This window comes from Bombus huntii, chromosome 9 (genome assembly GCF_024542735.1).
Source record: "Bombus huntii isolate Logan2020A chromosome 9, iyBomHunt1.1, whole genome shotgun sequence".
In the NCBI taxonomy this organism is placed as follows: Eukaryota; Metazoa; Arthropoda; class Insecta; order Hymenoptera; family Apidae; genus Bombus; species Bombus huntii.
In genome coordinates, this window is record NC_066246.1 from 7,404,687 (window position 1) to 7,427,757 (window position 23,071).

Here is a 23,071-nt window from a genome sequence, read left to right on the forward strand (position 1 = left end):
CAGGCAGCTTTATCAAGAGTCAATCGACACACTGATATATCGGCTAACGCATTTTCTTCGAAGACACGACTACACACGTAGAAGCCTCGAGTCTATCACGAAAACTTAAATCTGAGAAAATAAATGCCCCGACATTACGCTGTGTATAAAATGGTGCTTTGATAATTAATTACAATTTTTTATAACGATACAGACACCTACGTGAAAACATATCTTCGAGATGGCGATAGGTGGCTGCAAAAACGTAAAACACGCGTAATACGGCACTCGAGGAACCCGCAATATCGTCAAACTATCAAATACAGCAGCTGCGACGCCCTCGGAAGGAATCTGTTGGTTATGCTATGGGAGAAGAAGCAGGCGTTCGAAAGTAATCAAGGCTTAGGTGGGGCTGAAGTGAGCCTCGATCTTCTTCCATTGACACGGCTGACCGTCGATTGGTATCCCTTGTTCCCGATTCACACTCTTGGCACTCATACCGCGGACTCCCCATGATGGCTGAGGGAAAAATGGGCCCTCGAGGCCGGAGAACTCGACCTCAGACTGAGCCTTCTGCTCAAGGACGAGAACGAGTCCGTCGTGAAAATTATCTCCTGATGGAACCAAACGTTGTTTCCTTCAACAGTCTTTCTTCGTTCCATTTTCCTCGTTCATCTCGTCTTTAGTTACTAGTTTTTAATTACTTCCTAACCGGATTTTCTAATGCATTTTTTTCTAATCTACCTACTGATTATTTTGATGAATTGGTACTTCGGAATCTCGAGCTTGTCGAGCGTGTCACGGCCCGATCATGAACAAGTTGTTAATGGTCAAACTAGATTACAGTTTATCAGGCAAGGAACAAAGAGACTAAGTGAACACGCAGGCAAGTAGCAATGGAGTTACGCTCGCTAATGAAAGTTCCATGGACGAGACAATGAGCAATAACGATAGCCTAAGTCGGACAATTAGCGATGGGATCAATTTCAATTTGTAATATATCCAAGTCCATTCCAAGACCTAAGCAGCATTTTACGAGATTCAATCATTATCTATCAGAGGTGATGTTTTACTTTCAATACCTAGAAAGTATACTTGAATTACAGATATAAGGTTCGTTTCTTTTTTTTTTTTTTTTTACAAAAATTGATCCGATATTCAAATCACTCTAGTAACATAAATGATAATATCGTAGATAATTACAATTTAACGATCGTGCCGCCATTGCTGTTGTATTTCTATTATTAATTTGCAATTCGAAAGTTGGGATTCCGTTGTACCATAAACTAGCCAACTAGCATAAATTCTATATTTCCATCTGTGTTGTCACGCGATCGTGATAACAAGCTAAAAGACAATCAAACTCTGATCGCTTCGATCGATGATTTATCATCGAGATGATTAATACCGGAGCCAACAATAGAATCACGGTTTCTAACTATTTCCTTTTAATCGCCTTTCGTGGGTAGTCGATTATAAAGAATTCGCTGCCTGTCGTTTTTACAACGACTCGATGCAAGCAAGGCAGGGCAAAACATTGAAGAGCAAATCGATATCCTGAAGTATCGAGTTCTCACGGCAGTAATTTTTCACATTCTGTGAAATTTGTTCGGGAACATCCACGAAGGTTCTAGCAATAAGGGTGTACCTGTGTAAATTTATTCCACAGAGAGCAACTTATGAAACGAAGATGAAACTACAAGGAAAAAAAAACATAAGAAAGATTCTATTTTTTTCATGAATTATTAAAGCGTGGAACATGAGGAAGGGTGAGGAGAAGATGCCACGTCTTAAAGAGACGACGAGGGTCCATTTTTCCCATAAATTAAGGAACGACAGAGACATACGAGAGACGATCGACATCTGTCACGGATACGCGTGCTCTGGTTGATCCAGCTTTGGGATTCGATCGAGTCTCGTGGCTAACGTACGAGCCGATTTGCATTCGGTGAAATAAATATATATGTTCACCGGCGAATGTATCGTTAAGTACTTTTTGTTCGTGGAAGAAGCGCCTCGATACGAATATCACATACGTCCGACTAAACCAGTAAAACGGTATTCGTTTGAATCAACGATTTCGTGATTATCAATGAAAATAAATTATACAATGCGTTTCATTCATACGAGTTAGAATTTGCTTGATCGTAATAAAACAGGTATAACGAAGAAATCAATGAAGTGACACAAAGTATTGCAAATTAAAGATCGAGACTACTTCTTCGACGTTTCAATTATTTAACGGTAGACAATCGTTTTAAGGCTCGCTGGTCGAGCCGAATACAAAGAGCAATCGGTAAGTGGTTACCAGAACAACTTTACGGGCAACATGAATGGCAATTGAACAAAAAGAAAAAAAGAAAAAAAATACAAACTCGGTGTTTAGAAGTCATGCAATTTTTGTAGCTCGTAGACTGACAACAGAGATTCCTTTAACACTCGCGAATTTCATATACGAAGTTTCCGGAACAAAGAAAAAAGGAAAAAGAACACGATCGCGAGGGTCACTACAAGAATCTTATGTAATTTCGATTTTACGACTTTGTCCGTGTTGGTGTCATAGGAGATGTATTAAATATTCTATGAAATTTTTTCGTATCGGCTATATCGAAACGATAAATATCAATCGCATGTTAGATTTGTCGCAAATTTCCATTTGATTCTGGTATTGATCGATAGTATTTGTAATGGCCCTCGAGACGTTAATCTTCAAACGTACGTTTCGTTCTTTCGCTAGGACAATTGCTAGGTATAATGTCGAGAAGAATATTCTAAAACAGGATACAGCGTTTTATCGAGGGTCTGCCAGATCTTTGAATAAACTGTGGCGACGTTGGAAGGAATAGAATAATAGAAAAAGCGAAAGAATCGAAACGCGACACAAAGTACGGACGACGATTGATCCGAAAGTATTGCGCTTACCCCGCCCGAGTTAGAAACAGAAATTACGCTATTATATCGTCAAATGTAAATCATTCGATACATATTTGTGAAGAGATACGTGCGTGATAAAAGTACTACAATGTCGCGTGCGCGATACGATACTTTTACGACATAATTCTATCAAACCTAAACGTGTATTAATGGTACATAGAAATCAATGATTTCGCTGACCAAATCCTAATTACGAACGGATATAACCTTTATCGTAGTGAATTTTATAAAAGGCATATTGAATTACGATGGCCGATCGAATAACTGAATTCGTTTCATTTCGATTAGTAATTTAGTTACACGTGTTTTTTGATTCAGTGGTATATTTATACGCGCAGTTGAAATGTCCTCTGTAATTTCAGTTTATGTAACAACAGCAATCTGGAAATGCATGCTGACTCAACGCTAGATTATCACGATTCGAATAAATTTCCACAGACCAATAAACGACAAGAGTATGGACCATTCAAACAATTTCGAACACGATAAAGGTTAAAATCTGTTAAGGCCCCAATATTACGAGTTACTATTATCTTGGATGATGACCTTCTCCCAGCGATAAACGGGCAATCGTTCCGAAAGAGATGAAAAAGCGAAGTGATTATTCCGCGTTAACATAAAGTTCTGTCTTGAGAACACCAGCAGGCTATCTCTGATCTAACCTGACTTGTACCTCATTTCTATCGATCACTTCTGAGTCCCTCCGAAACTCTTATCTAAAGCAAAAATCTTTACTACCTATACGTATCGTTAATAACGATTCAATTCTAGGACTCGACCTGCAACGTCTTTTAGCGACTTAACGTCGTCTTGGAAACTCTAGTCTCGTTCTTTCGAAGGCAAAAAGGAGGCAACGATTCTTGATGGCCTATAGAATAATCTCAAAACGTGTAACATAAAGTCGATTCATTGGTGTAATAGAAGTCTTAAAAAAAAAAAAAAAAAAATAAAAAACAGACACTTACACATACATACACACACATACATATATACAAACACGAACGAACGAAAAGAAACGAATGTTTAGAGGTGGAAGAGCAACACACGAGCAGATTGTTTGACAAACGCAAAATCTGATCGGCCTACAAACATATCCTAACGTTTCTTTAAGGGTACATTAGGCACGAGGATACTTTCGACGAGAGCTCTCGAGTCGAATAATCGATGCGTAATAGTCGCCACGTTGACGAGCGTTCCTCGAAGATATCCCCGTCCAATGTTAATCGCACGGACAATCCTGTTGAACGAATGCAATCATCTAAAACTGTAGACGAAAGGTTTTTCCTTTCTAAATGGCTAAGCACGCCGTAGACCCATTTTCTACTAAATCGTTGATGCGAACTATTTATTAATTACCGATTATCATTGTGATCGTTAGCATCGCGGTTTCTATCAACGCTGTCGCTAAATTATTTTGCTAGCAAGACTGCATTTGTCAGCGGTGATATTTCACGAAGCTCTAGATGGATTTCGATTGAAACGGAATGATACCTTCTAATCTTCCAAAAGCTTTTCAACTCTCGTAGGATTCATGGATACAGGTCGTACAACCACGCGATTCGCTACGACCTCATTTCGTTTCTTCAAAAGGCATTAAAATATGCCTATGTATTTTCATCTTGAAATTATTTCAGCTTCTAACGATGGGAAAATGACGATATTAAAAGAGAGTACACTTCTTTCCCGCCGTCACTTTTTTCTACGAAATAAAAGCAGCCTTCCGATATCGAATATGAATCAAGTCTGCCCAACTTTGTGACTATTGTAATCGCCTATATAAAAGAATACTATATATATACATACATATATAAATATACACGTAATATAGATATTTGAATATAAAAGAAATCTATATATATATACATATATATATACATACATATACATATATACATACACATATGAGGATAAGAATGCTAGATGAGGATACATATGCCGTATCGAAATTGACAATCGAGATCATTGATCCAAATTATGTATGCTACGAATCTTTTAGCAGATATCCCATACGTAATTATAAATTATCAAGGCACAGTCACGTGTAAGATAATCGTAGAGGTGTATAGACATAATGTCATCGATATAATTGTATGTATGTACCTGCGATACCGTACGATGTACATCAACGGGATAATCGATCGCGTTTGCATAGAGGAATATAGTGGAACGAGCATTTAGGAAACATTGCGAATAAGCCGTTTTCGAGTCGAGGTACGTCGTTGTCGAACCGTGATCGAACGTCCCGAGAAACGAAATACAGTAAAAATTAGGGATTACATCCAAGCAACAACCTCTTCCCGTACATATCGGTGTTGTATGTACTTGTTCTAACGTCTAAGTGTCCAAAGACAATCTCATCGATTCGCGCCTATGCTTGCGTGGATCAAACGTCGGGCATGCACATTACGCGCAGGTTAAAATTAAATTCCACATGATATATCACTGTGATCGATACGAATAACGACAATTAAGCTAATAAATTCTAATTTGCTTTCCGCCAGACTCTACATACATACATGTATACAGCTGAACATGACGTAGATTTCGTTGAACGTTAGAGTATCTCTAGCCCTGTCACTATGCACGTGCATTTCTATTAAAAAAAATTCTTCTCGCGTAACCTTCTATATAGTCGAAAGAGAAATATGATCTCCAAAGTAAGAAAGATTCTAGACACTTAGCTCAAAGCTATTACACTATCAAAGTTTTAGCGAGTAAAAAAATAAAGAGGTGCGTCTCCAGATAAAATAAAATTATCCCGAAGATAGAATTCTCAGATTCTTTTCTATAATTCGAATGTTAGAAACTATTAGATAGACACGTTTCGAATTCACTATAGCGTTATGAAAAGTTAGTAATTTTCGCTTCCGTTTATTCCTTCCAAGTGTAAGGATCAATTCGACTATAATCACGCAATTGAATGAAATCATATGAAAAGATCTGATTCGTTACCCTTCTTTAATGACCGCACAGTTTCATACAAGTTGTACAGATACTGCTCAATTACGGCCTAAATCGTAAAAGAAACAGGCAAGCGAACGTGAAGTAAATATTTTCGACAAGTGCTTGATCCTCGTAAACGGATACTTTATCGCGGGATCGATGATATCGATCGTGCTGGCGTGCTAACGTACTTACATGTACACGTTTGTGCACGGACCGACGCTGTTCGTCGTTAGCAACGGATGATTGATTGTGCGGCTAATGACGATTGGTCAGTCGCTTGTAAAGTATATAATATCACAAAACAAATGTAATACGACTAATGCTTTAAATGTCGAGTGAAATCGATAACTGGTGTTTATGGAACGAAACAGAAAAAAAACATGAATGCCAAAGGATGACAATAATCATCCAAGACCTATAAACGTCAGTTGTTGATACACTAGATGACGTACATACCTACGCGGCTAAAATAATAAAACTCCAACATTGATCGAAAGTTTGTTCAATTCTTGCATAGTTCTACTAACGTGTGCTATCGTTGACATAAGTTCTTAAGGATTGATCCTTATCGTTCCAATGTGGATGAATTACATGTGAATAATTAAACACTGGTGGTACAGTTAAAATAGCATACTGACTTGCGTTTATTTTGAAATGATAGGAGTTAACATTTAAATAATGTTAAGATCAGTCTTTAAGTTATCCGTTGGATGTATCCTAAGCTATGCAAGGATTAAAATCACCCCAAACTTCGGGTATCTACTTGTAAAACATATCTCAGCCAGTCTACTGCGTAATTTTCGATATTACATTTCTCTTTTATATCCCTTTAACTTTCTCCTATAAGGCAACGCTTTTCTAACATACTTACGGTATAATGCGAGCAACGTCGGAAGGGAAAATTGTCACGTGCGATATGTGGTCGAGACTTCGTGAAATTCTGAGCGGAACAGGAAGTTTCAATGGTACTTCATTCACGCTTATCACCAACCTTCTTACGTGCTCATCTATCTATAAAACTCGTATTACGGAAAGCGTTCTATTCGGATAGTAATGCGGATTACGAAACTCGTAGTAGACACGCTGGGTGAGGCATCTTTAAGAGGTAGTTTTAAGCATAACTTAGATGGTGTATCGTTCTATACAGAAAATTTCATGTGATGTCCTTACGTGTTAAGTGTTGATTGTCGCACATGTGGATTAGAATCACGATGTGCGGTAGACTTACGGGTTAATCGAGTAATGATAAACCTTAGCAATTACACGATCGACTATGTTCGATTTATTCTGTGGCGATAGTACGTTGTATAAGTAAGTAAAGCCGTAATAGAAGTCCGCACAGAAGCGTCTTCGATGTTGCGTGACACATTATATTCTATCCTGGCAGTTTCATCAACGAAGCTAGATTTTCCTTCTGCTGGTTTATTTTTTTCGTTGAAAGAAATCGTTTGCAGGTTCGACAAAATTCGAAATTTTGCTCGTGTACAGACAGAAAGACGCTTCTTTGACGATAGTACTCTCAAAAGGTTAATCGATTCCTCAAACTTTAATTAATCATGGCACGTACATATCTGGGCGATGAAATCGTATTGAAGTTGCGATACGATACGGGAAGACACGATCGAAAGATGAAAGAATGAGAAAGTACGAGAATTCCATTTCTTTTTTCTTGTTGATTTAGCAAAATGCTCGCACAAAATTCAATTTTCTACAGTTTCAACTGTGGAAACAGACTTTTCTGTTCTAACGATACTAAACGATGATGAAACGTGTGCCGACGATGATCCATTCTGTACAATCTTGTTCCAAATTTTATCAATTTTATTAACCAGCGTTTATTCTTTACTGATTTCTGTAGAAATTATGCGCGCGAATACCTTTCAGGACAGTGTGTTTCAACTAGATCGTTGATTCCTATTCGTTGGTCGAGAGAACATACGAAAGCTTCGGCTCGCGAGGTCACACGAGTGTAATCCATAAAAAAGTATGTGTATAGCTGAGTCAATAATTCTATTGAATGTTACAGATGAAAGTATAATAACATTATAATTTTACTGAAGAGAAACGATACAGTAGAACGACGGAATTTTTGCGATTCCTTTCGTTACTTGCAGTTTAAGCGTACGTAATTTTATCAATGTTGCAAATAAAACTATGATTCCAGAGTTTATCGAGATAGAGAGATACAGAGAAGTTTATAATGGTTCCTTCAAACTAACAAGTTAAATATCAGTAATTTTATCAGTGTTGCAGAATGAACAAATTATAGTCCCAGAGTTTATCACAGATCGGTGCACAATAAATCGCAATACACAATGATTCCTCGTTGAATATTATAGATTCCTCTGGCTTGAGATACAATAATGGAAAAAGTATTTCAATATATAATTCCTATAAAAATTATGATTTTATTGTAAGAGAAATAAATTGTATAATTCTATTAAAATGCTATTAAAAATGAAAATGTAAAAACGTATTGAAAATTTAAATACTTGCCCGATAACCAATAATATGTACGCGGTTGGAAATCACTGTTCTAGGAATAAAAGTACGAGAAATAATAAAAAAAAAAACGGATATAATGAAGAAACGAAGAGGGAACTTTAATAATCCTGATTAGGATCGATAATGAATTGAGGATGACACGAAAAGAAAAATACTTTGCGGAAGTCGCGTCAAATCTTAAGTAAAGCGTGTTTCGATGAAAGGTTGTTACGTCGCTGGTGATTTATTATTGTGCGTAACATAATGACTGATTTTTTGTAGTATGTATGGGCGCAAGTAAAGCGCGACGCGCGAGTCTTTCGAATTTTTCGCCCATTCCTCCTCTCGAGGAACTTTGTGGATTTGTGTACCCCATCCGTAACCCCAGTTGGCCTACTCCCTTAATAATAAAGATGTATAAACGGATATTGTACAAATACAGATATGATAAAAATGAAAACTTACAGTTTCTTATTTTATTTCGCTGTTATAACAAAATGAAATACATTTACCATTAAATTTTTCAAAAACCTAGATATAGACTGACATATAATAGGAACCATGTAAAAAGTACCTAAATAATATATGTTGTTTTGTGTATATTATTAATTTCATTTACTGTTATTAATATCCTTATCACTATCTTATTATAATATAATATTTAATATTTTTGTGTCCTAATATGTATGTCCTGCTTTTGACTAAAAACGTTTTTTTCCTGACTTATTGTTTATATATATTATTAATATATAATATATATTTAATATATATAATATTTATAATTTATATTTATCTTTATAATTATAATTAATATATATATTAATAAAATATATTTTATATAATATATATTATTAAAAATATGATATACTCTAACCCTAATACAATCATAATATTCGGAAGTTATATGGGATTTTTCTATTTTAATAAAACAACGTGAAGGTAATTCATTCGCATCTCTTTTTATGCATTCTTTTTATATACCAACATGGCCCTATAAATATTCATATACATATTTATTTTACTGCACTGTTGCTGCTTACAATTAAAAATTTGGAGAAAAAGAAAAAATGAACATGCGACTCACCGATCGTAGGTAATTCGAAATCGTACAGTTGCTAAGTGCCCTTGCATTATCCAGCTGTAGGATAGTTTCATTCCACTCAGCAGGTACACAGTCACTCACAGTTAATGCATACTAGTTTAAAAGACCTGTAATGAAATTCTATATTAGGTATTGATATAAATAAAGCATTAAAATTTAACTAAATTACTAGATTTTTAAAATATATAAATATATAAAAATAATTATAATTATATAATAATAATATATATATTATATTATTATATATAATAATATATATAATAATATATGAATAGAAAAGAATAGAAGGAAATAGTAAACAAAAAAAGGAATATCCAATATGAGCTCGTAAAAATGAAAAAAATCTATATTATAATATACACATACTTTAATTAAACCGTAAATGTATTACCAAAATTAAAAGTAAAAATTAGATCAAGGATAGGAAATGCTTAAAAATATAACTAAAAATTCAGATGAGGATACAGGAAATCCAATAAATCTTAATTATTTATTGGATTAAAGGAGAATGTGAATTATATTTTCTATTATGTTATATTAACAAGCGAAACATGGAGACTTTGTCTATGTAAGATATAAATTGCAGTAGATACAATTTATTTATTTGGAAGATTTTTCTCGAAATTGACGTTTGGACAATATGGCGCCATCTGTGCTATTCTACTGACTGACAATGAGCCAATGAGAATATACATATGAATTCCAAATAAAAGTGAATCCGGATAAATATGTTTCAATCCCTCCAATGTACATAAATACGTAATTAATAAATTAAATTGCTTTTCAATCTCATAGCATAATATTATCAAATCTATTTATAACTTCCTAAGTAGAAGCGATTGTGAATGCTTTAAGTCAATATATATACATAAAAGGAGAATAATTAAATGTATAAATGCATATTCAATTGCTATTATTTATAAAGTGTTTATTATTATGCATGTTACCACGAAAGTTGGAATCAAAAATAATCCGTATAATAATTCGTATCAAAAATAATGAATTACGTTTGTGATTTGAACAACAATTGAAGTGTAAATATATATCGAGAATTGGCGCGAAAACAATCTGGTTCGTAAGTATACATTTTTTATTATATTATGTAAATTCATAATTTATAGTACACTGATAACATATAATCAAAAGCTACGAAAATTATATTAAAAAGTGAGTGATTAATACAAATATACATACCATTTGAAACGAATAATCTGTGGCTTATTACGAACTACGCCAAACGAACAACTTCGCACAATGACATACAAGGAAAGACTGGCTAACGTTTATTTTCAAATATTGAGCACTAGAGTTCGCATTTGCCTCGATGAATCTAGTAGTGGGGAAACTGATGTTTCCAAATACTGTATCGTGTGACCATTGTTTATATGTAGTAGTGTTTCGTACTTTTAGGTCGATCACCATGAATTTGAAAATTACACGAATTCAAAGATGTTATGTGGATTTTAGTAACATTATATTTCATTTTTCAATTGTATGGGCACTCCATATACTTTTATTACTTTTGTATTTTTTTTATCTTTTATATTAAAACGTAGAATTATACATTTTTGATATATTTTTGATATTTCATTTTTTTTATATAATATATATATAAAATATATATATATAAAATATTTTAATATTTTATATAATATATAAGTATAAACAAGTTGTGATTTGATTTAGAATACCGACGAGATATAGATATACGATAGAGCCGAGATGCAATAACAGATGTAATACTTCTTCATATTCCACGGTTGGAACATCAACAAATAAGAGACAATTTCATGATTTTCGGTCAAATGCGACGTTGCCGATTCAGGGTCAATGAAGATTACAGCGCCAAAACCCAGGCGAGGCACAGAAATAGGCACACGACTATGATACGTTGTATTACATTACATATCGCTATATCGATTATTATCGATATATAATTTCTTCTAATCGATTTATGCCGCCATGAAATGACAGTTTTACGCGGGAACTGCAGCAAGAAGAAGCATTATGGAAGTCATTCGGTAAAGATTAAACTAAGTCGTTTTTAGACTTATTTTTGCATTACTGAATATCTTTTTTATTTAGGGGGATAATTTTAGATCTTAGAGAGATAAAGAAATTCAGTTTAATCACGGAAATTGGTACAATTAGAAGCAGACGAGGTATGAGAAGACGAAATACTATGGACAACGACGAAGAAAAGGATTTTTGTTCCTTGCGATTTGGGAAACGAAGTGAGTAATTGAATATAGTTACAAAAACGCAAATTATTATTGTAGACGAAATAGAGAATTCCATATACACATAATACTTGTGTTTATCTTTCATGTTTTGTGTTTCATCGTATTTTTGTTAAAGGTTTTTCACAACCTCCATTTTCACCATGGGGTTCAATGCATTCATGATAACTTCTTTTGAGCCACAGCAACATTGATAGTATCATAACCTGCAGTTAATCGTGAGTCGAATACAGTTTTGTTCCTCCGTTCATCCAATCATGTTGTAGGACGATAGGTCCGAATCGACACGGATGAGTAGTTGTATTACGTAGAATTTTTGGCGAGTGTGTGACCACGAGTATTAATTACACATACTCGTGAGTAGTAATATCTTATTTACTTTATGTATTAGTTCAGGATAGGGTCTTCTTGCACACATATATCGCGATTTTTGATGATAAAAATTTTATATCGATAGTATTAATATAATCCGAGAAAAATCAGAATTTATTCAACATCGATATTTGCAAAAGTTTGTTATAAAAGTAAATATTAAAATTGCGTAAATTACAAAATGTCCCTGCAGAGAAGTCGGATATCCTCCGACTTCGATTATTTTAAGCTTGAGTATAAGTTTACATATCATGATATTAAAGTTCGATGTTCATTATACAAAAATGTTAAATACCAAATATTAAATGCAAGAAGACACTTCGCGGTAGGTAGATTTCAGAATCAAAGCAATAAATTTTAAACATTGCTTTCATGTATTCGAAAAAGTGCTTTGATGAAGGAGTCGCCTGTAGTTATTTTCATTTATGTTTAACTTAAAGTCACTTATCCTTACAAATAAATTTCTTGTTCATTTGCAATTTCTTTGTTTCAATGAGAGAATTTTAATTGCTTATCGAATTAGTAAAGTAAAGCATAAAGTTTTAACAATATAAAATAAAATTTTTAAATGCAAATTGTAAGATCATTAGTCCGTTAGATGAAAGCTAGAAGCATTAATCATTTTTTAGTTCAGGATTTTCAGGTTTAACACTTTCCGTGATCATTGCTTGGATCTTGCTCATATGCTGTTTGGGCGAGGTACTGGCAATGGGCACGAGCAACTGACGATGGTTAGTGCATCGTGTACGTGATTTCAAATAACATGATTTCGTTAGCATACACAAAATACTCTTTCACAATTATAAACTCATGTATGCTTAAAATCGAGATATATACGTAGTTTATTGTGTTTTACGTAATGGTTCTAGCCATCGTCAGTTAATTTCAGGAAGAAAGTACATAAAGTCAGTAAGTATAAGAGTGCGAAAGTATAAAATATAAAGTGTGCTGAACTTGAGTGTGGGGGATGTCTCAGAGTGGTATGTATGAGAACCGTGGAGTGAATATGTTAGTGTATTTGTCCTTTGCCATTTTTTAAATATAGAGCTAGATAGACACACTGCCTGGTATGAATGTTAATTATAAGTATAAGTAGATTGTGCCAGAGCAGTTTGACACAGTCTCCAAGTCGGATAGGTGCGTTTTCCCGTAACCAACCTGCTTCTGTTATTATAACTTGAAAAATCGATAGAACTGGCATAAGCGAAGAATGCCACTCGTCTTTGGCTTTACTTATTGATTTTTTAAATTCATATTCGCGGTCGTGGCTCTGAAGTAGGTTTCGAAACAGACGTATATCGCTCTAGATTCTGTTCTTATGTTTTATTAATACTGTAATTACTATGATTGTTGCACATATGTACCAGGATGGTTAAATTCCGCGAATTTTTGTTCTTTCCTTTTTTTGTGATTAGAGACTCTCGAGAGTCTACATTTAGGTTTCAGCAGGAAAGAAGAAAGAAGAAAGAAGAGGCTATAAGCCGAAGAGGCCCGACAAATTGTCGTTCAAGAGGGCAACTAATAATGGCTCCATATCCTCTGGGTCATTTAAATGATTCAGAGCATGTGAAGTCATTTCTGTTACTACATTGTCACTATGCTCGCTTTTAGTTTTAGTAGTAGTAGTAGTAGTAATAGTAGTAGTACTAGTAGTAGTAGTAGTAGTAGTAGTAGTAGTAGTAGTAGTAGTACTAGTACTAGTAGTAGTAGTAGTAGTAGTAGTAGTAGTAGTAGTAGTAGTAATAATAGTAGTTTGTATCTTGGCCTATAAACATCCCGGCTCACCATCCCACTGGGCAAATCGTGGTTGTTTTATTAGTTATGCGAGTGATTAATTGCGGTTTAAGTTAAAATTGGGAAGTGATCGAAATACCGCGCTCGGAATTAATTTCTGTTTTAATTAGAGTTACGAAAAAGCACTGATTTCGGTTTGGATTAGTGTTGCGATTTATGAGATTTATCGTGATTGTTTTTGTTCGAATTTTGTATTATAATCTAAAAAATATTATTAGAATTTGTTGTGTCTCCTTCTATTCAATGTTTAATTAAAGACGTTGATTTTTAATAAAATTTGTGATGCTGCGATCTGATGCTTGCTGTCACGAATATTAAAAGTAGCTTTTTATAAAGATAACGATAATTATCTTTATTGAATTCAACTTAAGAACTAATGTTGCAATATTTTCCTATCGCGATTAATGTAATTACATCTTCTCGTTAGTGTTGCGTTTACAAAATGATCACCTTTCAGTATGTAGCGTTGCGTTGCCCGAAATTTGTCTACTGAAACTGTAAAATTATGTTGCCGTTCCTTTATTACCTGATGTAGCTAAAAAGAATGGTACATAATGCATACCACCGACAAGATACTTAGTCAATGTGTATACTGACATTGACCTAAAATTACATACAGATGGTCATGTATCAATAGTTTCGAATATGTTTCCAATAATATTAAATCGATAACGTCGTATATAACACGATAATGATAAGATAGCCCATTCGATCATCCACAATATGAGTATATACGAGAAAGCATTGCATGTCAGGTTTATCTCGTACCACACACGAGATGTACTTACACAATGTTTGTGCACATTGTCTGTACTTGTACCTTGTATGTATTTAGAATTATAAAATGTTTTTAGTAATTGAGGGTATCTATTGATTCATAACTTTCGTCTCCAATATGCATATTAATTATTTTTCTATTTCTTATAATTTGTAGACAACAACAAATTTCATTATTATACAGTATAGAATAAAATTGGAAAATTAGAAAATTTTCCAGTCGTTAATATAAAAATTGTTACTGTTAGTTGATAATACAGAAAATTCTTACCATATTACGACAATGGAGTTGCAATTTTGCATTAATATTATTCAGTGGCTAAGTAGAAAATGTAAAACCTCACCGCAGATTTTATCATGCACTTACGCGTTTTTAATTCCATTAGAATTCAATTTGTTTATTGGATTGAACGTGAATGTTAAATGGAAATCGTGATGTGTATGAAACTTAAAAGCATGGTAACAAAATTTCTAAACTATTACTTCGAAAATGTCTTTATAAAAAGTATATAAGTTTACATATTCGAATAACTTCTTATTGCACATATTGACTTACAGATTTATTGTATCAGGAAGGTGACTCTTGAATGTTTCTTTCATAGATAGTACTTAAGTCCTTCTAAATACGATTCAGTAATAAGATAAAAATAAAGAGATTGTGTGCATTCTAAAATCATCTAGTTTTAATTAGGTACTTTTTCTCAGTAGAGTTTTGAACTTTGAATTGCGTTCTAGGCTTTATATAAGTATACATATAATTAACATTAATTGTTAGATGTTCTGAGCTGGGATAATTCTTATGGAATGAAATTCTATTACTTATGCAATAATCGAATTTTATAAACACGTCATCTTTTTCTTTCTATAATAATAAAAATAAGATTGAAATACAGTTCCAAGGTTTAAAAGTCACATCAAAAGAGTTCAAAAAATCATATTATGTTTGTTTATACAATTTGATCATATTTACTATTTACGAAAGTTAATTTTCTATGAGATGCTAATTAATATAATTCCTTCTTGTGTTAATAATCTCGACTTACTGGAGTAATAATTGCCACCTACTTTCATCGCGTATTAAAATTTTTACTCCCTCATAATGTCTCCTTTTGTGTCGTGCGCGGTAGAACGCACCACTGTGCTAGGCTGAGAACAAACAGCTTTTGTACCGAGGCAGCTAATTAATTTCTCATTGTGTTAATTTGCTGCGATACCAGTGTACAAGGCCGGTATTGCGTAATTAACACCTGAGCGCAAAGAAGCAGATAGAAGGGCGTAGGCATTTTAAATGAAATACACCAATGGGACGTTATAAAATCCGTATACTTGCATACTTTCTACATCAACAGATATCTATGCGTCGATAAATACAGACAGGATACTTTAATGACAAAAGGAAGACTATTTCCTACGATCGATTATTATTTATTGTTGTTGGGTTTCTACGAAGTGGATCCGCGCGAATAATGTTCATGTATACATGTTGATATCGATACAACCGAATGCAACAGATATGTTGCCACTATTTTGCTAAATAAATATCCTTACTTCTCTTTTGTTCGCTATGTTAGTCGAACGAATATATGAATTGTGCAGTCATTGTGCGTGTGGTATGCGCGATTGTCCGATTACAATGCTTGAGATGTGCGAATAAGTGTATTATTCGGATAAGTCGGGATTTCAGTATTAAAATAGTAATTTTTTCTTTTCTTGCGTTGTACTATGGAGAAAAAATTCAAATTAATTATAATTCTTTCCTTGATCTACATTATATTTGACTAGAATTCCTATTATATATAAAAATGTCTGATAACTGTAAACGTATATCTCTATACCTGTAATGGGCGGTGAATGTGTGTAATATCTTCCGAATAATACAAATATTCGCATATTATACATATCATTTGACTGTCATTAAATTATGAAAAAATTCAGTGACGTTCGCGAGATTGCACGTTTCGTATAAATTACATGAATGTGACCGATGTAATTAGCGCTATTAAATAAATCACAGTGATCCTCTTTACGATCACGATCGAAAGATATTCGTTCCAACGTTCATTCCCCGATTTTCACGTCCTCCATGTTGTCCTTCTTCCAATTAGTCGGAGCTGGTAATTTCCGATTGCTGCGATCCAAATTAGTTCTAGTTTTGAAGCATTTTCGGCAAGTCAATCGCCAGAATGCAAGCCTGAAGTCGGCCGAGTAGAAGGCATAGATGAATGGATTTATAGCCGAATTAATCCAGCCTGAAATAAGTCAAAAAGTTATTAAACAATTTAATATAACTATTCATTTAGGTTTTTGAAAATATTTAACAATACATATATATATATATATATATATATATATATATATATATATATATATATATATGTATATTAAAGTTGATGATATCTCGCAGTGAGAAATAAAAATGAAACAATTGTAATTTAATATATTACGAAATGTAAAATGTATACATATGCCCCTTAGTATTAAATGCATAAAATGTTCTTCATTACAAATACCTCCACATTTAATTTCTCCAATATTAAAGCTTTTATTGTCACCTTTGTAATAGCTATGAAATTAGAATGTTTTGTATACTAAAAGGGAAGAGATGATCATAAAATCTACCATATACTGTAGTAATGCCGCGATGCGTATCCCATACAATGGAATTGGAATTTCATTGGAAAGTGGTTATTGCTGTCACTAGCCTATTCCACTTACTTCGTACTTTTGCGTTTCCACTTATTTTGGTCAATAAAACATAGTCTGTTCGGAAAGAATTCCGAACTACGGAAGAGATCCGAAAGTGGGTCGGCCACTTTATCACCTTGAAAGTAGAATCATTTTTTACTTTTATAGAATTTTACTCTGATCCGAAAAATATTGGACGCAGTAGATAACGAGGGATAATTTAACCAGCTCAGCTAACTCTTCTAACTAATTTGGATTATGTCAATTATAAAACATCGATAAAGATTTTCGATGTCGAAAAGAAATTACCTCTACTTTCACAGGTCTTTTATTAAAAGTTTGAATGTTGGATGTTGAAAGTAGAAAGTAGAAATTAATTGCGAAGAATAAAATCAAGTGAATGTCAGTGGTAGAGAAGCCTTGTTATTTACTTTTTAGACAGGAATTTACATAAACCCATAAAGGGGGATGTACATCATATAAACCCCTTAATGAGGACCAATTAATTGTAAAATTCCAACAAACAAGCTGTTTGCATAAAGTGCACAAATTGACCACGATCCTCTATCGAATATAACTTCGACTGCTTTATGATAATTACCTAGCCAAGTTAGCGCAGGCATCAGAATATCTGGTGGTTCCATAGGCACGAAAGGAGTGGCCAAGTAGAGGATGAAGAATGGTAACCAACAGGCGACGAATCCACCTACGACCACTGCTAAAGTGGCAGCGGTTTTTGTCTCTCGTGCAACTCTGTTGATGCAACTCTGCTGATGGCTGCGGACAATCCCAGACCTTTTGCTCGTGCTAGGAGGTTCCGCTTCGTCGGATGCCCTGTCGCATGTCACGCTACTGGTTACGCATTCTGTTCTTCGTACTCTGATGCTCTTTGCACGCTCGATCTGCAGAAAATTGGAGCAAATTGAAATTCTTCCTAGCGATAAATTGGATACAACAAAATAAAGTAACAAAGAGAGATGGGACAGTGTGCACGTGTACTTTTAATTGTACAAGTGCGATATTATAGTATCTTACTTTCCAGAAAAATTAGTTAGTGTTCGTGAAACTTCATAGGGATAAATTTATATTATTCTACAAAAATATTAAGTTTTAAAGAGCTTATCAATTTTTCAAGATTATCGTAAAAATATCGCAGAGATAGGGTACAAGATTTCGGTGTCACTATCGAAAGCAATATCGAGCAAGTCTGCGCTTCCATATTCATAAGTTTCGCATTACCTACTGAAAATCTGTCGAGCGGTGTCATCGTAACAGGTTTGTAAGCATTAGTATCAATAGATTGAAATTGCGAATCGATTTCTCATTTATAATATATACGCTTGTCAGTCTTTCCGAGCAAACTGGACTGCGTCTGATTCGTTCCTGCAGTTTCTAATTGCAATGAGTTGTAGAATTTTCGAAATTCAACATTTTATTCCAGATATTTGATTCATCATCCGAAAAAAATGTTCTTGTCTTGTTCAACGTTTATACAGCAATGTATTAATTAAATATATTATATAGCTACATTTTATTACTTTGTTTTTCTTTTATACTTTACAAAATCATAAGATAATTTTTTGCACTTCTACGCATCGATTACACATACATCGATATTTTGGATTGTACTGATCGATTCATTTCTTCTAAGCTCTATTGATTATAATTGATTCAATATTATTACTGATTAAAATTTGATAAATTGGTTTGGTGTATTGACTATAACAGATGTTCGTATAATTTTTCAGTGCACTCTAAATTTCTTCTCATTTTTTTTTCAAGTTGCTCAGCACACGAGTTATATCCCGTATGCCTTCAGGGAAACACGTTGTGCAAATAGGTATTTTCTCGTTGGAGATGAAAAGTTGCGTAAATTAATATAGCTAGAAGCGTAGGAGTTCATTTCCAAAGAAAGCGTAATGATGCTTTACAGATGCTTGGTGCATAAAAATGTGTCCTGTTAATTAGAGAATATACTTTCCTTCACTTCGTCTTAATTCTTCTTACCTACATTTTTGTTTACTTGTAATTGTTTCTGTATTCACAGAATTGAATCGAAAATATTTTTATAACCACAAAGTTTTGTATAAATATTTCATTAAAATATAGATAAAGATTATTCGTTTTCTAATGCTCAATTGCTCTAGTAAATGCAATAAAAAATAACAAAATCTCTAATTTTTTATTTTTTACGCTTTCAAACAACCTCCATCTTTCAAAGAGTTCGGAGAATATAAGAAAATAATCTGTCAGAGAATGCTTACCAAAACGTTGCGACGTGGTCGAATGTTTTCGCTCTCGGTGGCTTCGAGATTTCTGTGTCGGCTGGCAATCACGCAGGATATTCTGCCGTATACGTAAAGCATTACCAACATCGGTAGGAAAAAAGAACCCATCGCGGAAAATATCACGTATGAAGAGTCCATGTTGTACGAGCATTTTTTAGTGTCACGATTCGTCGCACGTGGAAAGCATCCCAGCAGAGGTGGACTGGTGATAGCGCCAGCTAGCACCCATACTGCGACAATCATCAATCCAGCCAATCTCTTGCTTCGTCGTCGTCGGCTGTATATCAGCGGTTGAGTTACGGCTAGGTACCTTCGATGAAAATGAAATTCATTTAGGAAGCACGTGGGAACAACTAAGCGACGAATTCAGATGGAAGTTCTTAATTAAAATAAATGTAGACCCAGTGCACACCACGCTTTTCACAGTTTTAGTTGTAAATTGCAGAGAGAGAGAGAGAGAAAGCGTTATATATTTGAACGAGTCTAAGTTTGATGAGCGCAATTTAACTTGGAAAATGCAACGACTTATAAAAGATAGTTCAAGCTATAAAAGAAATCATAATTGTACACAATAGAATTGTAATTGATGAAAGTTTAATAAATTTCATTAATCTCGTTACTTGTTTCCACATCGCAGCGTCACAAGTATCGAGGTACGCACTGGCTTGACCGGGAACTTCTAATTTGCAGCGACACGGCGCAGCTATATCTCTACGGGTTAAGCACCGCTCGATATAAATCGCGCGGATACGAAAAGCTTGCACGTGATCGGCCAGTTAATTTGTACCGAATCGGTTCCTCTCAGTTTCAGAAAATCTCCTATAAACTTTAAACGATTTCGTTTCTACGAGGCAAGAAGACCGGATTCTCGTCTACTAAACGGGAAACTTGCACTTCCGGTATTCGACCATCAGCCTACGTAACTGGCGTTGGTCACTCTATTCGCGCGCAGTAAAATTTCTTGCGGTAATCTCGTTCCATTTACGTGCCATGATTCGGGAATGCGGCCAACCACTCACCTGTCTATGGATATGGCGCATAACGATAGGATGCTGGCAGTACAGAGAAGAATATCGAGGGACACCCATGAGTCGCAGAGCACCTCGCCCAATTGCCAGGTACCACCTGTGAGCTTCGTCAAATTTATTTCATTAGACACCTTGTTCAAGTTAGCTCGTTAATGAATGCTTAAATGTACATGGATTTGTAATTGACACATCGAGCATTATACACGTTAAACTATAAACGATATCATAAACTGGGGAGAAATTGGCAGGATTTTATAAGATTTTATCGCGTAGCAGGAAATTTAAAATATTTATATCTTATTTACATATCTTATTGTAATATTACATTCTCTATTGTACATATGTATAGGCATTGTTGCGTGTTAATTGGCTCGATTACGAGATAACATTTGTAAATGTTATGTAAAAAGTATTAGTAGTGAAGATCGTATTAATTTACAATTATGTTGGTATTTCAATTTATTTTCATTTTAATGCGTAATTCGTTCATTGTTTTATTTTTATTCGTTTCAATGGTAAATTAATTCTTTTATCGATTTTTCCTTTTTTTTAACGTTCCATCCCTTGATCTGCCATTTACAGAGAATACTTGGTTGTATCTGCTGATGTGATACGCAAATGTTTTATTAACTCGAAAATTCTTGACGCTTATAACATAATAAAGGCAATGTCTATTGCTTTTAGTACTGCACCTCATGATTATGATGGGTAGCATCGGTAGAGAAAATCTGTTATATAAACTGTTTATTTTCAAATCAATGGAGTTGTTTTATACGTGAAATTAGATAAAGCGGACGAAGCATATTATTTTCTTTCGAAACAAATCCATTTGTTTTGAACACATCAAAGGCTCACGGTGATGTCATTGCACCAGACGTCTACGCTTTTAGTCTAACATGATGGCATTCACCGGCTAAATATACGTGTTCGTAGCACTTAAAAGGGTTAAACAGCCGCGAGCTGTCCGTCAAGCTCATTCACCTGAGTGCACACAGGCCTACAAGACTCCAATCTCATTGTGGCGTTGATTGCTTCGCGAGTGATAGCAATATAGTTGGTGCCAAAAACATATCACGATTATAAAGTTAATCAAGTATTGAAGTTTAAATATTCGGCCTGATTAAGTAGATTAACAGATATTTGAGAAAATAAAAATCTGAAATCAATAACGCTTCTGTAATACTTATTTACATATTTCGACAGTGTCGTGTTCAATTGGAATACTTTGCGATATTTTCATAAAGTGTGCGAATATCAGATCGTTTCTGCGTGACAATTTTGAAATCTCGAGAAATACGCGCGATCTCGTTGTTTTAAAAAATTTAGTTAACTGTACATCATTTTACAAAGTATTATTTGGAATTGATTAACGAAGGGATATTAATTGTCTCTCATTTCATTCTGAATTATACCTAGAGTAGCATGTTAAATTAATGACCTAATAAATACGTAATAACGACATAATAAAACTTTCTTTATGAAACGGTCGCATGTTGTGCGGCCAACAGATGCCGACCCGCATCATTATAGAACTAATCTAAATCCGTTGTGCAACTTTGGCCACATGACTATTGCACAGCATGGTCAAATACACAGTGTTTCACTTACAATAAATGCTTTACAAAAAGTATATATAACTATCCAAAGTATTCGGACATCTGGTGCAATTCGATGAAAAGGTTTGCAGTCCGGTTATAATTTTAACAGAAGTTGTAACAGAAGTTTTCGAAGTTCTGTCTACAGGTACTTTGATATCAGAATGAATCGATACTCTTACAAATGGTAACGTTATGAGAGCCAGAAAAACACTGTATATCTCACAAATATTATTTTATCGTTTCCACTTGCAATTCTTTAGAAATATAATATTTGATTTACAACGTTTTGTAGAAAATTACGATAGTGGACTTCAATGATGATCAAGGAAAATGACGTTAAGAAAATGCAGAATTTTTGGCTAGATGCTCAAAAAAAGTTTCACGCCTATTCGACTAGTATTCGAGTCTACTTGCAAGTATTACTTCTTTTTCTTGAAATATTTATAGAGAGTTTGAATCTAATCGACCAATGTTCGATCTTATTTGCGACGTACTTGAGCTCATCTTTAATAATGCCCAAAGGCAGTTTTCGGATGACGACTAAAGTCGACGCTACGAACAGAAGGGTTAAAGTGGACCATCCGACAAACACAGTCAGGCTGACCCATGAAGCACGAAAGAGACGCGCGCAAACTTCCGTTAGTTTTGAAAATTATTTGGTGGAGTATCTCAGGACGCGGTGATATTTGAAGTTTGTTTCCATTCGTTTGCCCTTACCGTGTACGCGGTGTTCCATTTTAATCTGTAAATGGATGGAGGAGAAAGTACGTAGGTTTTAGCCGATACAATTGAACTTAACGGGTCAGGATTGGATAGGTAAAGCCAAACCGAGCTGTTTAAAGAT

The 23,071-nt window shown here is 34.3% G+C and overlaps 2 protein-coding genes and 2 long non-coding RNA genes across 9 annotated transcripts in view; 2 read left to right on the plus strand and 2 right to left on the minus strand.

Annotated features, from left to right (window-relative positions):
• LOC126869222 (regulating synaptic membrane exocytosis protein 1) overlaps positions 1–8,803 on the plus strand; it is a 153,166-nt gene extending 144,363 nt beyond the window's left edge. For both annotated transcript variants that reach the window (XM_050625473.1, XM_050625472.1), the window contains one exon: positions 194–8,803. In XM_050625473.1, the coding sequence (XP_050481430.1) occupies positions 194–495 (302 nt within the window). In that variant the 3' untranslated portion in view covers positions 496–8,803. The remainder of the gene's footprint in view (positions 1–193) is intronic.
• Positions 1–11,037, minus strand: part of LOC126869249 (uncharacterized) — a 144,646-nt gene extending 133,609 nt beyond the window's left edge. Inside the window, exons 1-2 of one of the 3 annotated variants that reach the window (XR_007690865.1) lie at positions 10,640–11,037; positions 9,428–9,552 (exon numbers count right to left, since the gene is read on the minus strand). This is a non-coding gene — a long non-coding RNA (uncharacterized LOC126869249). The remainder of the gene's footprint in view (positions 1–9,427; positions 9,553–10,639) is intronic. The other 2 variants (XR_007690864.1, XR_007690863.1) reach the window with 2 other exon arrangements.
• A 76-nt stretch (positions 11,038–11,113) lies between these two features.
• On the plus strand, positions 11,114–12,896 carry LOC126869245 (uncharacterized). The gene is made up of 3 exons (XR_007690856.1): positions 11,114–11,466; positions 11,531–11,679; positions 11,804–12,896. It is a non-coding gene; the product is annotated as an uncharacterized LOC126869245 (long non-coding RNA).
• Positions 12,897–13,685: 789 nt separating this feature from the next.
• LOC126869234 (tyramine receptor 1-like) overlaps positions 13,686–23,071 on the minus strand; it is a 102,518-nt gene continuing 93,132 nt past the window's right edge. For all 3 annotated transcript variants that reach the window (XM_050625496.1, XM_050625497.1, XM_050625498.1), the window contains 4 exons: positions 20,621–20,733; positions 19,578–19,911; positions 17,915–18,215; positions 13,686–16,877 (listed from right to left, as the gene is read on the minus strand). In XM_050625496.1, coding sequence (XP_050481453.1) covers positions 16,687–16,877; positions 17,915–18,215; positions 19,578–19,911; positions 20,621–20,733 — 939 coding nt within the window. In that variant the 3' untranslated portion in view covers positions 13,686–16,686. The remainder of the gene's footprint in view (positions 16,878–17,914; positions 18,216–19,577; positions 19,912–20,620; positions 20,734–23,071) is intronic.